Here is a 13,949-nt window from a genome sequence, read left to right on the forward strand (position 1 = left end):
CATTTTCACTCTAAATATCTAAATCAGTGATGAGGGATCTGGATGCGATCATATTACATATAAACGGCATTTGGTCCATATTATTTAATATCTCCTGCCATGCTATAAAATAATGGAGTAGCACACTCCAATAGTAAGAGCTTCATGAACAATAATCCACATAGCCATGAGTGGCATTGTTTCCTCAAATGCAGAATCAAACAAAATAAGCAATTTCCTTAACTAGATGAAAGCTGAACAAACCAAACATGAGAATACAATTTGTCTATGAAACAACAATGAACTTATATTATTAAAGGATATGACCATGGTATCAGTAACCATGACTGTCAACTAAAATAAATATATAAGAATACAAGTGAGATATCCATGCTTCTCCATGCTTGCAGATCCTCAAACAAAGGCCTGGAAGAATTGAATTCCAAAAACACATAAAAGTCTTAAACAAGAAAAGGCAAAGGAAAAACCAAAAAACTACAAAACAGGTGATCCATAAGCCAACTAGCTCCCATGACTTTGTAGAGATGCTAGTATATATCGCAAGCCACCTCTTGGAGAACTCCCTTTAACTGCTAATCTAAGACTCAAAGAAACCTGCTTGATGTGGAGCATTTTGATGTGATATGTTTTCTGTCTGATTGCACACTTAAAAATAATACCGCCATCTGGTAACAGCATACTTTTCGAATTATTAATCAGATCAATGATGACAGGACTACAATGCAGTTGCAATATACTATCATGAAAGGCAGTAGCTATGACTATGCAAGAACCAAATGTTTGCCTGCTATTTAGATATTAAGTGGCTGTGCCTCATCATCCCTCTCCTTCACTGCTGTCCAATCTTGCGGCTCTGTTAAGAATTATTAACAATGAGAATTTGGCTACGAGAAAAAAACATTTATGTGCTGGTATGGAAGTAGCAGCTGGTGAAAAATGCATATGTTGCATGGGTTATTTTTTTAAAAAAATCACTATTTTTCTGAAAATACAGCATGTTGGTTGAAGCATTTAAGCAGTTAGATATTGGAAACCAAAAGTCACAAACTTTATAACTATTATAAAGAGAACAGATTTACACGTGAACATAAGTTGCATACTTGCTCTTCCCAGTTGATAAAAAACACAACTAAACTTAATTATTCTAGAAAATAGAAATCTTCACTGTCCCAAACATGTTAACCAAAAACCACCAAGTTACCTTAATCTGAACCAACAGACTTTATCTCAATGAAATGGATTTGGATTTATGGATGAATGACTTATTAAGGTTCTGGAACTTTTATGGCCAGTGTAACATCAATCCCATAAGAATTGGTGCCTGTCATAAAACCTGGGAGGATGCTTGTCTTTAAGGCAATTCTTCGTTAATTTTAACAGAATTGAAGCTTGCTTCACCAGTGAACAACCCTCCAATAAATCAGAGACATGGAAATAATTTAGATTAAGGACAAGAAACTGATGTTTATAGCAAACTGCATTCTTTTTTTAGGTGCAAAGTGCAAGAGGAAAAGCAATCCAGTGCATGCTGATGAAAAAGTTGCAAGCGTAGCAGCCTGATAATAAATAAATAGTTGTTAAAAACAATTAAGTGGTTAAATTCCTGCATTTGCTTTTTCTATTTTCATATACATAAACAGCAAAATTCTGCAGTTTGGTTCTCTCCCTTTCTAGGAATTTTTATGTCAGGAGGAAAAGGCAGTGCTTTTCACTTTTAGGAGACCACAGGGTTTTAGTTCAAGGTAGCTATGATATTTGTCCAGTCTAAATTTTAGAAATCAAGAGCAGAAAAGCATTTAAAACGCAATGAAGTTTCTCTTGAGAGGAAAGTAGACCCCAAATATTCGGGACAAGACTCAATGATATATAAACTGTGGATGTAGGATGTAGTATTCTTGCAAATGTTCATAAAATTGTAGGAAGTGAAGATGAATTATGATTTTTACAGGCCCAAGCCAAAGCTCCATATCTATGTTTATTCAAATTTTGCCATAGCAAAAGAACCCCTAAGTATTAAGAGTTGAGAGCATAATATCATTAATTCTGGTAACACAAAAAAAGTGATATGCTGAACTTACTTGATCGGTGGCTCTCGGCAACCACCATCAGCCGCCTTTGCAAGATGGAGGCAATGAAAAGGAAAATGGAGCACATGCCAAACATGACAGGCATAGGGAATGCATCCACCTTCAAAACAGCAGTAGAAAAATCCATAAAATAACTGACATGTTGTACATTTACTTTCAAATACGATTAAGTATAATACAAAAATGCTGCAGGAAAAATGAATAAGCACATACTGCAAATAATAATCACACTATAATGACCCTAGTTAATATGAATTAGCACATGCTGCAAAATGCTGAAATGTATTGATAATAACTACACTTTAAACTGCAACAGCAATACCATATCATCTACAGAGCTATGTTATAATGGAAAAATAAGCACAGCGGTTAGATGATTACATTGTAAAGCACAATGCACACAAATATGTTAAGGGGAATGCGGAAAAAGTTCATGATTGTGCTCCTCGCCTCCTCAGGAATGTACTGAGATCTCATCTTCATAATAGATGGCCAAAATATCCCTACACATGCTTCGAAGGTACAGAAACCAAATAGCAGGATACAGCCCCCCAACGACATGCTCCCACCTTTTACGGATGAAGATGTTACCAAGAACTGTTCAAAAATGGCAGAAAAATGAAAGAACGATTACATGCAAAGAGTTTCATGACAGAGGAAGCAAACAGGAGACTTACACTGGTGATAACAGGAAGGAGGAGAGTGAATGATGAGACCGCAAAAACAATTTGCATATAACCTTCAACTTTAAGTGTCGCACGGGCCATCAGCCGAGATGCAATGGAGCTCCCAAGCATTGAAGCCAACATGAAGGTAGCAAAAATAAAACCATGAGGAATGTCCTCCTCGTTTGGGCTTAAAGCAGGAGTCCACAAGAATACAAAGGTATACATTGAGCCTTCAAACAGTGATTGAATTGCACCCAGCAAAGCAATTTTCTCATCTGAAATGACAGATTATCATAATATAGACCTCAGTGACCATATTAGTAATAAGAACACCTTCAAACATGTAAAGAGAGTAATAAGCATACTAACCAGAAGCAATGGCTACTGCAGCAACCTTAAATTGGCTAAGTAAGTCCTTGTTTTCTGAAGGATCTCCATAATTTTCACCCCATGTTGATAAGATAATCGCCATGCCAATTGCTAGGAAGCAGGCAGCAGCATCAAAGGGGGACACAGGGCCAAAACCCAAAGTATCAGTCAGTAAATTAGCGAACAACCCAGCGACAATGGCTACAAGACCATTGCCAATAAATATAGCCTTTGAAAAAGTTAGGGAGAGCCACTGTGGTTCAAAGCCCCTCTGTACAAGGTTTGTAAAAAGGGATATCAGCATGGAGCATACAAATTTGATACTAAAGCTATGAAAGACAGCTTGTGCTTCCAGGAAAAAAATCAGCAGATTCTGTGGATGTCTTCACAGATAAAAAATATGTGAGTCTACTAACCCAACATCTGAATCATACACTTAAGAATGTAGTAGCATTATTCGGTTCTTATCATTTCTGTTCCTTGGATATTGGTTCAGGTGAAATTTCCATGGCTCCAAAACATAACACGACAAATTCCAAAACATAGGACTAACAATCTATTTATGTGCCTGCATATGGTATAATTGTACATAGCATGTTTTGACTTTTGAGATTAGCTAATTATCATAGTAAATTAGTTTTCTACATGCTTCTTGCAAAATCCCAATAACAGTTGACAAAACATATAAACTTATATAGTATCTATCATCAATTAAGCAAAAGAAGGTGATAAAGTAGCATAGTTGACATTTAAATGCAATTGATCGACCAAACATGCAAATTCATATGAACCTTAAGTCAAAGGATAATACTTCTCATATTTATGTTCTAGCATTTCTAAATAAATTTTAGATATCTGATATACGTTTCAGTAGCTTAGAGGAAACAAATAACAAAACAATATATAAGAAGACAACAAGTTCTCGGGGATTTAGTCATGGGAAGTTTAGATCTTATAAAATAAAATGAAAATCCTTTGTTTAGAAGAATCTCAGAAGAATACAAAAACTGATATGCATACAAATAACTAGCTACTAGAACCTAAAAGCATAAGCTATCAGGGAAGGGGTAAATAATGTACACCAAGCGTTAACAGTGCCATCACATATGCAACACCACTACCACTAGCTCGAAGAATCTATGTAACAAATAATTGTACAATTCTTCAATTACCTTTAATTTTCATCAGGGGTTCTGCCTGTAGCTTTTTGAAAATAATTAATTATTTTAACTAATCCTATACATCACTTTAGTATCATCAATATTCCATGGTCCCTCTATCAAGGTGTCCAAAATTTAATAGAGACTTGTACAGGCATGCTAATCACATACCTCTTTTCTTTCTCTTTATTTTTTCACCAAACCAACACAATTTTTCTCAGATTTTTCGTAGAATCATGAAAAGAATATTTTCCCTTTTCAAATTTAATCTCAAATTATTTCTCTCAAAAAAACATTAGTTCTGAAATTATCAATATGCCATGATGCTGATGAGGCATCAAGTAGGAAGGAAAGAATGAACACGAAATATATGCCCACAAAGTCCATATTGATGATATTATATAAATGAGCAATTTTGCAACAGGATCATGCAGAGGCAATGAGGAAGGTTCCAAAACTTCAGAAAATCATTGCAAAGGTAGGTTGTTGGGGGCATATAAACTCTACGTGGAAGAAAAAATAAAAAATAATACAGCGAGCATCCAGATAAAATGGAAAGCAGCATAACAACAAGATAACAAGTAAACAACTGAAGCAGGCCTGGTGATATATGAACTGAAAGCTCCTATTCAGAAGTTTACATCTGAGCCAAAACAACAGATTGATATTGACTCCCAACATGACTCAGTGTCCAAGTAACATATTACAAGTGGCCAGCAATTTTCCTACTGAAAACAATCTTCTCCCAAAAACATAGTATAACTTGACTGCACTACAACTTTAAGGTTAAAAAGCTCTAGTTACACATCACCTTGTTGTGTTCAGCAACAAGCCATGACTCGAAGGCCGAAAACAAGAGCGAGGTAGCGATTCCTCCCAATATACGACCCAACATCAATACCTTAAACTGGGGAGAATGCTTGGTGATACAGCTCAGGATGTAACTTATGCAGTATGTCACACAAGCCCTCTTCCGACCCCTGCAATTTTATACCCAAAATATATATATATATATAAAAAATCGAAGACCAACAGCAATCACTACCGAAAGACCACATAATTAACACATTTGAGAAGGGAATTCTCACTGTTTGTCAGCCATAGATCCAACAATCGTCCCAAAGAGCATGGAGGATCCAAATCCAGCAATGAAGAGCCGGCCAATTTCTCCCTTCCCGAATCCATACGTGTGGTAGAGGTAGTAGACATAAGGACCCTGCAACCAATCTCCAGCTGCCAACCAAATAAAAGACAGGAAAGGTGAACTCCTGAATGCATAAAGTCAGCTGAGCTTTTCCTCCCAAAAATCACAACCATTGGGTTCCGAACAATTAGATCTCCAAACAAATTGGCATTCTCGATAAATAAACTCTTAGATCTAGTGGAAGAATGATTAGATCAGTGGATAAAGATGTAGGAATAAAGCAAATCCAAGCGATCTGAGCCTCCCCAAAGCTTTTAAATCACTAGAAAACAGCCCAAAATTGTTTTCAACATCAGATCTGAACTCAGGTGAAGCAAGAGAGAGGTGAGAGATCTGGAAGTACCCATCATGAGGGAGTAAACGACGATGTAGTTGTTCTTGAAGGAGTTGAAGGCGACGGAGGTGGAGATGCGGTCTTTGCTGGTCTTGCTGAACTCCAGCAGCGCCACCACCACCGACAGCCCCCCGAACAGCAGGTAGTACAAAGCCTCCATTGCCGGTTCCTTTCTTTGCCCCTCCCAAGGATCGACAGAAGGGAGAGAATGGCTTCGGGGCTTGGGGAGCCTTCCCTTTCTCTTTCTCGCAGAGGGGGAGGGGAGTGCGGAGGACCAGTGGCGAGCCCGAGTTATATATGATGAGATTAGACCGCGCCGGTAGGATGTCATTTGGAAAATATTAATATTAGAATAATTTATTCATTTCGAATCATGGGGCTGTATTTAAAAATTAAAAATTATTGGATTTTGGTTCCGATTTTTTTTTTTACAGTTTTGGTGATTTTTTTTTTTTTGTGAAAAATAAGAGGGAAGGGGGGAGGGGGCAGAACCCTACCCTCGTAGCAACCCTATTGGGCCGAATCTTTGGGTAGGCTTCGCAGGATCAACAATCATAGCTACACGAAGTATGGTAGAATTCTCCGGGTCATTTGGGAAGTCCCTCCGAGAACGACTCCCATACAATTCTTGCAAGAGCTAGAGAAGTGTCTACGGGTAAAGCACCAGCGCTACCTCAGTACTGATGGAAGAAAAGCATATCTACACTGGGCCATTCGGACGTAGAGCATGTAGTCCTTTCGGAAGTGTTCGAATCTTTGCTAAATCTAAAATTTAAATATATTTATTAATAAGTTGGTATAAATTATATTATAAAAATTATAGATAGTATTGTTAATTTAATTATTTTTTATTTTAAAAATTATTCGATTTTTTTTTTTTGCTTGGAAAATAATGGAAATGTATGCCGACTAAACCATGGGACCGGGCCGTACATGTATCTGGGTTCCTTTCAGCAGAGAGCACCATTTTTAAACCTTTATTCCAGCAGTCGTGAGTCTTGCGATGAACAGAGAAACCGCGTTCTTCCCTTTATCCCCGCGGCCGAGCACCTTCACCGCAGTGATGCTTCGGCGTTATCGAGGGTACAAATAGCACCCACCCAAAAATGGCTTTTCGTGGGACGATTGGGAATATCTGACCCTCCCACTCAGTTTTTTTTTTGGTACATCCCACTCAGTTTTTTCGATGACCAAAGTTGCTTTCATCTTCTAGAAACCTCAACCTCCTAATTTTTCTAAAATAAAAAATAAAGTATTGCTGAGAGAGAAGAAGCAGGAGTGTAGGCTTTATCATTGGATACTACAATGCCAAAGGCAGCTGAAGGTTGGCGGATTTTCGAAACTTTTATCATTAGAGCTAAGCTTAAAGATGCATAAAAGGGCATCTTGTATACGAGGCATGTTTTGGATGCAGTCTGCATTCGTCTTGAAGAAAACTCGGCTACGGTGATTGAGTAGATTTGAAGTTAGCATAGCGATGTGGGCGGACGGTTACTGCTCCACGACACACGGAGACTAGTGAAAGGGTGTGGCTTGTTTCGGGCCATCCATGTCTAGCGAAAGACGAACAATGCAACCGACTGAATGACCTCCTTTATGGCTCGTCACATAGGAGGGTTTCTCTGAAGGAACTAATTTTTTTTTTTGTTCCTTCTTAGGTTTCTTTTTTTTAATTATTTTATTGACTGTATTTATGCACGTTGCTGTAAAAAAATAATAATAATAATAATATAAAAATATTACTGAAATAACAGCTATCGTAACCCATGTCCTAGATATACGCGGTAACCCGCTATGCATGGGTAGGACTCGGCCCCATGAACGTACACGACGACGACATGACAAATAACAAATATAATTCAATCTAACAACAGTTCAATAAAAAAAACAGAGGGAACAAAACTTCCATACTAAATAGATTTCGAAAACTTGAATTGACCGCACACATCAATTCCAAAAATCTAAATTAATAATATGATAACTAAACTTTAAAATAATTTATAAATCAGCCCACAAAACAAGTCCAATACTTCAGAGTTTCAACAAGTTCTACAAAATACAATAACAAAAAGGTTTCTAAAACAGAACTATGGCAGTGAAAGTGTGGCCGAACAAAGTCTACAAGCCTTGCTCTAAAGTCCCACCCCAAGCACCATCCATATAGAGAAAAGAAAGTAAGCTGAAAGCCAGAGCAAAAATCATAGCTAGAGGGAACAATAATAAAAAGCTTTCAGACAAAGTATCTTGTTTTAACCCTTATTACTCCTGCAAAGAGTAGATCCAATGTACCATATTTAACCATTGTATAGTAGGTCTAGTGTATTGAATTTAACTCTTCAAAGTAGGCTCAAAATGATCAAGTTTTGAAACAATCAAAATGATAATGTATAACCCTTATTAATCCACAATATAAATTAAAGCAAATTATTTTGCAACTACAGTTTCATCTTACTTTTTAAAATATAATGATGGTTCGAAATTGTTTGTCAAATCCTCAATCATACAGAATACCAAAGAGTTTTGAATATTTGAAGAGAGCGTATGGTTTCAAGAAATATTTTAAATAGTTTGGAAAATACAAGGTTCTAAGTTCCTTGCAAAGTTTTTGAATAGATTTAATAATATTCTCTTTAAATATGACAAAATTCCATAATTAGAGATGCAAATAATTTTCAAAGATACCTTAGAGTTCTAATATCACAATCTTCACTTGCTTGATTCGATTTACATGTATACAAGAAATATTTGGCAATAAAAACTGTTGGAGTTTCAGGTTTGAATGATCCCAATACCTAAAAAAGATAGTACATAATGAGTACAATGCATTCCAACAAAAAAATATTGTTACGGATGTGTTCTAATGGTGGTATACATTTCATGCTAATATACCAACTTCACATTGACTTGACATGATACAGACTAGTATGGTCCAAAAATTCTTAATATTAATTAAAAATTCATGCACTTCATTTAAAAAAAAAATCTTAATTTGAAAATATAATTTTTAAATTATCTACAAATCAATTGACATAAATATATTTTAATAAAAATTAATACAAGTAATTCCAAAAAGGTGTTTCGCATAACATTGGTTCTCACTTTCGTGAAACACTATAAATTATCTAAGGTAGATATATTCCATGGGAAAAGAAGGTAGGATGCTTAAAGCATAAGATGTCACATGAATAAAATAGTTATTCCATTCAAGTATTTATAAAATAGTTATCACAAACCTGCTTTAAAAAATATAAAGTTACAGCTCTAGGTACAGGGTTGCTTGACAAAGACCTTTTACCCACGTACCAACCGCTATACTGGTCCCACTTGTTAATATTCGAACTATCTGGTTCAAATCAAATTCAAATAAAAATTCTGGTACTCAATCAAATCTGCATATAGATGCTTACCCATAAATTTGGCCGAATCCAAATCCATATTTTGATTTAAAATTTTTCCAATCCATAATTGAATATTTGTTAAATAATTATCTCTAAATAATCCTAGAATGGAGCCTATGACTTGTTACTTAGGATAACAAACGCTCAGCCTCCAAGCACCAACATTTAATTCTATTTTACAATAATGATTTTGTTGGGGGACAGATGGGGGATCTGGGACTTTAGTCCCATGTTGGAAGAGTAGCGAAAAGGATTGTGCCTTATAAAGAGGGGCCATCCCTTTCCTTCCAGGCCTTTTTAAGAAGGACAAAGCTATGAGGAGAATATTGTCCATTAAGAGCTGCACACAACACGCATCGCGCGATACGTACACACTTCTTCAAAGTGGACAATATCTCTGGTCGGAACGCAGTGACTTTTCTGCTCTAACAGATGGCGCTAGAGGAAGGGCCCCGCCGAAAGGATGGGGGACCGGGACTTTAGTCCCACATTGGAAGAGTAGCAGAAAGGATTGTGCCTTATAAGGAGGGGCCACCCCTTTCCTTCCAGAGGATCCTTTTAAGAAGGACAAAGCCGTGAGGAGAATATTGCCTATTAAGAGCTGTACACGACACTCGTCGCGCATACGTATGTACTTCTCCAAAGCGGACAATGCCTCTGGTCAGGACGCAATCACTTTTCCGCTCTAACAGATTTATATACTTATTTAATTCTATTTTTACAGTCAATAAATAGAGTTATGTGGTGTTTGTTATGTATTTGCTATGTGGTTTTTTTTAATGTATTTGCTATGTGGCTAGGTATACTTGTACCTTCAAATTTCAAATTGGCAAACTGTGATGGTAACTCAAAGGTTGAAGCCTTGACACCCCTTTGACTCTTTTTGGGGGAACAAATTGGGTAAACTCGGGGATGACTTAAGACAGGACCTATATGGCATCTTACAAGACATAGTTCTGATGCAATGCTAGCAGATCTATTAACCAAAGTACTTAGATCCAATATATTTGTTAAACATGTTGAAAATGTGGGTCTATTAGAATCATTTGATGTACTTGGTTAGTGGGAGCATTATTTTGTTAAATATTATTTAGATGTCATAAAGTATCCTTTCCATTATTTTTATGTTGAAATATCACATTTATATTTGTGCACATATGGTTGTTTATAATTGTTGTTTAAATAAAAGAATTAAGTATAAAAGTGTTGCTGGCATCTTATTAGACATAGTTCTGATGCAATGCTAGCAGATCTATTAACCAAAGTACTTAAATCCAATGTATTTGTTGAACAAGTTGAAAATATGGGTCTATTGGAATCATTTGATGTACTTGGTTAGTGGGAGCATTATTTTGTTAAATATTATTTGGATGTCATAAAGTATCTTTTTCATTATTTTTAAGTTGGAATATCACATTTATATTTGTGCACATATGATTGTTTATAAATGTTGTTTAGATGAAAGACTTAAGCATAAAGGTGTTACTTAAGCATAAAGGTATTGTTTATGTTACAACTGATATCATAGTTCGTCTTGATACATAAAGGTGAAATTGTGATATAAACTTAAAATTGTTGTAATTGTAGTATCTTTCACTTGAAAACATAAAGGAGTTTCATTTGAGACCAAAAAGTGGATTGATAATGAACTTTATATGTTTGATCATGTAAGGATACAAAATTCATGCTACACGTACTACATCACTGAGATCCATGTCGATAAGACTACTAGCATTTGTAACCATAGGAGAGTCTTGTATCGGCAAATGATATAAAGACTGCTATGATTCAATGTTAGTGGTTTTGTCAAACTAGATTTTTGACTTAAGATGTTGTTTATTCAGGACAATTGTATATGTGGCCACATAAGGTGAACTTAGCCCAAAAGTCATTTTCGAATTACATATATATATATATATATATATATATATATATATATATATATATATATATATATACACGATAAATATATTTTCTTTAAAAAATTAAAGTCTTAATCAATGTCGCCCAAGTGAGAGAATGTTGGAAGTTTTCATAAAGGTAGGCTTCCATTGATTATGGATTAATTTTAATTTAATTTGTTATATAATACCGGCTAAGTTGTCGTCTAAATGAATATTAAGAAGCCCATATTATTTTGTGATCATATGGTTATTTTGGGCTGTGCTATCTTAGTCATGTGGTGTAGCGAGTATTGGTGTAGGCCTGATTTGGTTAATGGGCTTTGTAATGGGTGGACCTATTAGCATTACTAATTAGGCTAGATCCCCGCTCTACTTCTATATATATCTGCCTGTAGAGAAATCCTAGGGCATTAAGATCTCTATGTTCTTAGAGGGCACCTATCCTATTGAGGAGACAAGCATAAAGAAAGAGATGGAGAGAAAGATCTATCCTATCTTTATGCTTTCTTCTCCCACAGATATTGCTGCAACAATCATCAATGGTTGCTCAAGACTTTTCAAGGTATGCTTCGATCTATTCTGATTTGATTTATGTTTTATTTTTGTGTTCTAATTTTCTGCATGGTGTCCATAAATTTTCAACAATTTATACATAGATGAGTTAAAGATATTCTTATCATAAGCTTTAATAGATGAAAATTAAATCAGTGTGTTCCTCTAATATAGTATAGATATTCAAACATCCACTATCTATTTCATAGATTTTTATTTATAATATTTTTGATCATATGAATATTTACTTTTAAACCTATAGTTTGTAAATTTGTACCTCAAGAATGATCAATTTATTGGATTAAATTAAAACTTAAATAAAAATTCATGTTTAAGTTGATTTTTTTAGTTTTATTAAAAATTTTAATAGATTTGCATTCAATTATCAATTATTATACTTTTAGATAGAAAAGATTAGCCAAATGCTTGATCATAGCTGTAAACTTGACTTGGCTTAGTTCTAACTTGAATCCTAACATACTAGGTTAGATCCATCTCGTACCTGAGCTCGACTTAACCGGAATGATCTGTTGGGTCTAAAATCTTTTCTATAGACCTAACCCGGCTCAATCTAATCAACTAATGAATTGGGTCTGACTCCAAAATCAAAACCTAATGTGAAATCGGATCAGGTCATTATCAAGCATACCCCAGTCCGATCTAAGTTGTTTGCAGCCCTAATATTTAATCAATTTCTTTTTCTATATTTCAAATCTTTCAAAAATCTTACATGGCAGCTTCAGTACAATTCCTAAGAAACAGTTAATTCCGGCTGGTCATATATTTTAATTATCTCATTGTAATATAGCTTAGATTTTGGATATACTAGATATGTACTTATCAATGGTAATTCTCATGTCATAATCATGGATCCAGATCACAAGAATTTCAAATTCTAGCCTTTATTGATCAATATCTTTGATCAAATAATACATGTCCCAATCAACCAGAAATTTACCCACTATCCACAATCAAGATCTATCCTTCATAATATACTCTAAATATAAAAAATAAGCATGGGATCACTGTTCTCCATTGTCTTTTATTGAGTCAAACAGTTGGTGCGCAGAGTTAAAGCTGACGTCCGAGTAGGAGATCTCTTCCTACAGCCTAAATTCGTGTGTAACTTATTGTGTTCGCTGGATTCGAAACACGTTTTTCTGGGACCTACACGGAACTGCAATATTTGTCAGGTTGTGATTGGCTCTGCATGGTCTATTGGTTGACGCGGGATGCACCTTGGCATTGTTTTCTCTGTTGAAGGCAAGCTTTAGGCCTGGAAGCACTTGGAATGGAGTCTTTTTTGCTTTTCTTTTTTCCTTTCAAGAATCATTGATTAAGTTAGGTCTATTGCCTCAAATAGACTTTTTGAGACTAAAGAGTCCAAGAAGAGAGGCTTCTTCAAAGAAAGCAGAAAGCCTGGAAGTCAATTTGTCTCAAAGTTGAGGTAGGTATTGTGTTCTATAACTGGGTTTGTCAACTACAAGAACAATTTTGATTTCTCTCATGCCTTGACAGAGCTTGTTGAGTACTATATACAAATTGAAAAGACTAGTAGGTAAAGTATGTGAGGGAATTCCCCAAGTTGAACCACTCAAATTTGACTTCAATTGTGTGCGAAATTAGAGTGTGACACAAAAGATGAAAGGTTGAAAGTAGGACCTTGATTTAAACTTGGATGAGGCTTTGAGCGTTCCAAGAAAACCATGCAAGTTGAGTGCTTTCTTGAGTGAACCATGCAACTCTTTAATTGTCACAAAGAGGTTAGCCTCACTAGCAAGTGAGGATTATGAGCTATCATCGACCTAGATACATCGATAGCGGATGATTTATTGCGAAGCAATATTTCAATATGTGCCCATATGCATCTCAATTTGCACGCATCGCAAACTTGTTGATGTCTCAATTTAACAAAGGGAGAATCCTAGCCTACAAATTCTCATATTCTTACTTGTTGGAAGGGCTAAATCTCTCTGTTCATTTTATGGGTGACGAACCCTTTACCTCAATATGAAAAAAGAGTTGGATGAATTTTCCAATTCAATGATGTAGTGCTTAATTTCTTATAAATCAACAAAATTTACTGATTGCTGCCTATTCAACCATGAAACAAAATGTTGTAATAATGAAATGGGCATGTTGTATGCAATGTTATCATGTCGTTCGCCATCTTAAACTCTCCTAAACCACATATCGATATATAATTTATTAGGATGTTATGGTGCAGTGCATGACCTACAGGTGTCCTTTTGGAAAACATGCTTATCTACAAA

The 13,949-nt window shown here is 35.5% G+C and overlaps 1 protein-coding gene across 1 annotated transcript; it reads right to left on the minus strand.

Annotated features, from left to right (window-relative positions):
* Positions 1-260: 260 nt before the first annotated feature.
* On the minus strand, positions 261-6,130 carry LOC103719073 (uncharacterized). Its single transcript, XM_088712512.2, has 9 exons — positions 5,832-6,130; positions 5,373-5,517; positions 5,096-5,264; positions 3,125-3,395; positions 2,765-3,030; positions 2,469-2,684; positions 2,079-2,187; positions 785-853; positions 261-665 (listed from the first exon to the last, which is right to left on the minus strand). The coding sequence occupies exons 1-8, from the start codon at positions 5,980-5,982 to the stop codon at positions 792-794; spliced, it is 1,389 nt and encodes a 462-aa protein (XP_088568638.2). The 5' UTR covers positions 5,983-6,130; the 3' UTR covers positions 261-665; positions 785-791.
* Between the last annotated feature and the right edge of the window lie 7,819 nt (positions 6,131-13,949).

Source organism: Phoenix dactylifera, chromosome 16, assembly GCF_051530095.1.
Source record: "Phoenix dactylifera cultivar Ajwa chromosome 16, Ajwa_hap1_PhDact_Kaust_v1.1, whole genome shotgun sequence".
In the NCBI taxonomy this organism is placed as follows: domain Eukaryota; kingdom Viridiplantae; phylum Streptophyta; class Magnoliopsida; order Arecales; family Arecaceae; genus Phoenix; species Phoenix dactylifera.

Coding starts and splice junctions, on each gene's coding strand:
- LOC103719073 (XM_088712512.2), bottom strand. CDS start 5,982: ATGGAGGCTTTGTACTACCTGCTGTTCGGGGGGCTGTCGGTGGTGGTG. Junction 5,265..5,372: donor GGATCTATGGCTGACAAACA/GTGAGAATTCCC, acceptor ATAAAATTGCAG/GGGTCGGAAGAGGGCTTGTG. Junction 3,396..5,095: donor TTGTTGCTGAACACAACAAG/GTGATGTGTAAC, acceptor AACCTTGTACAG/AGGGGCTTTGAACCACAGTG.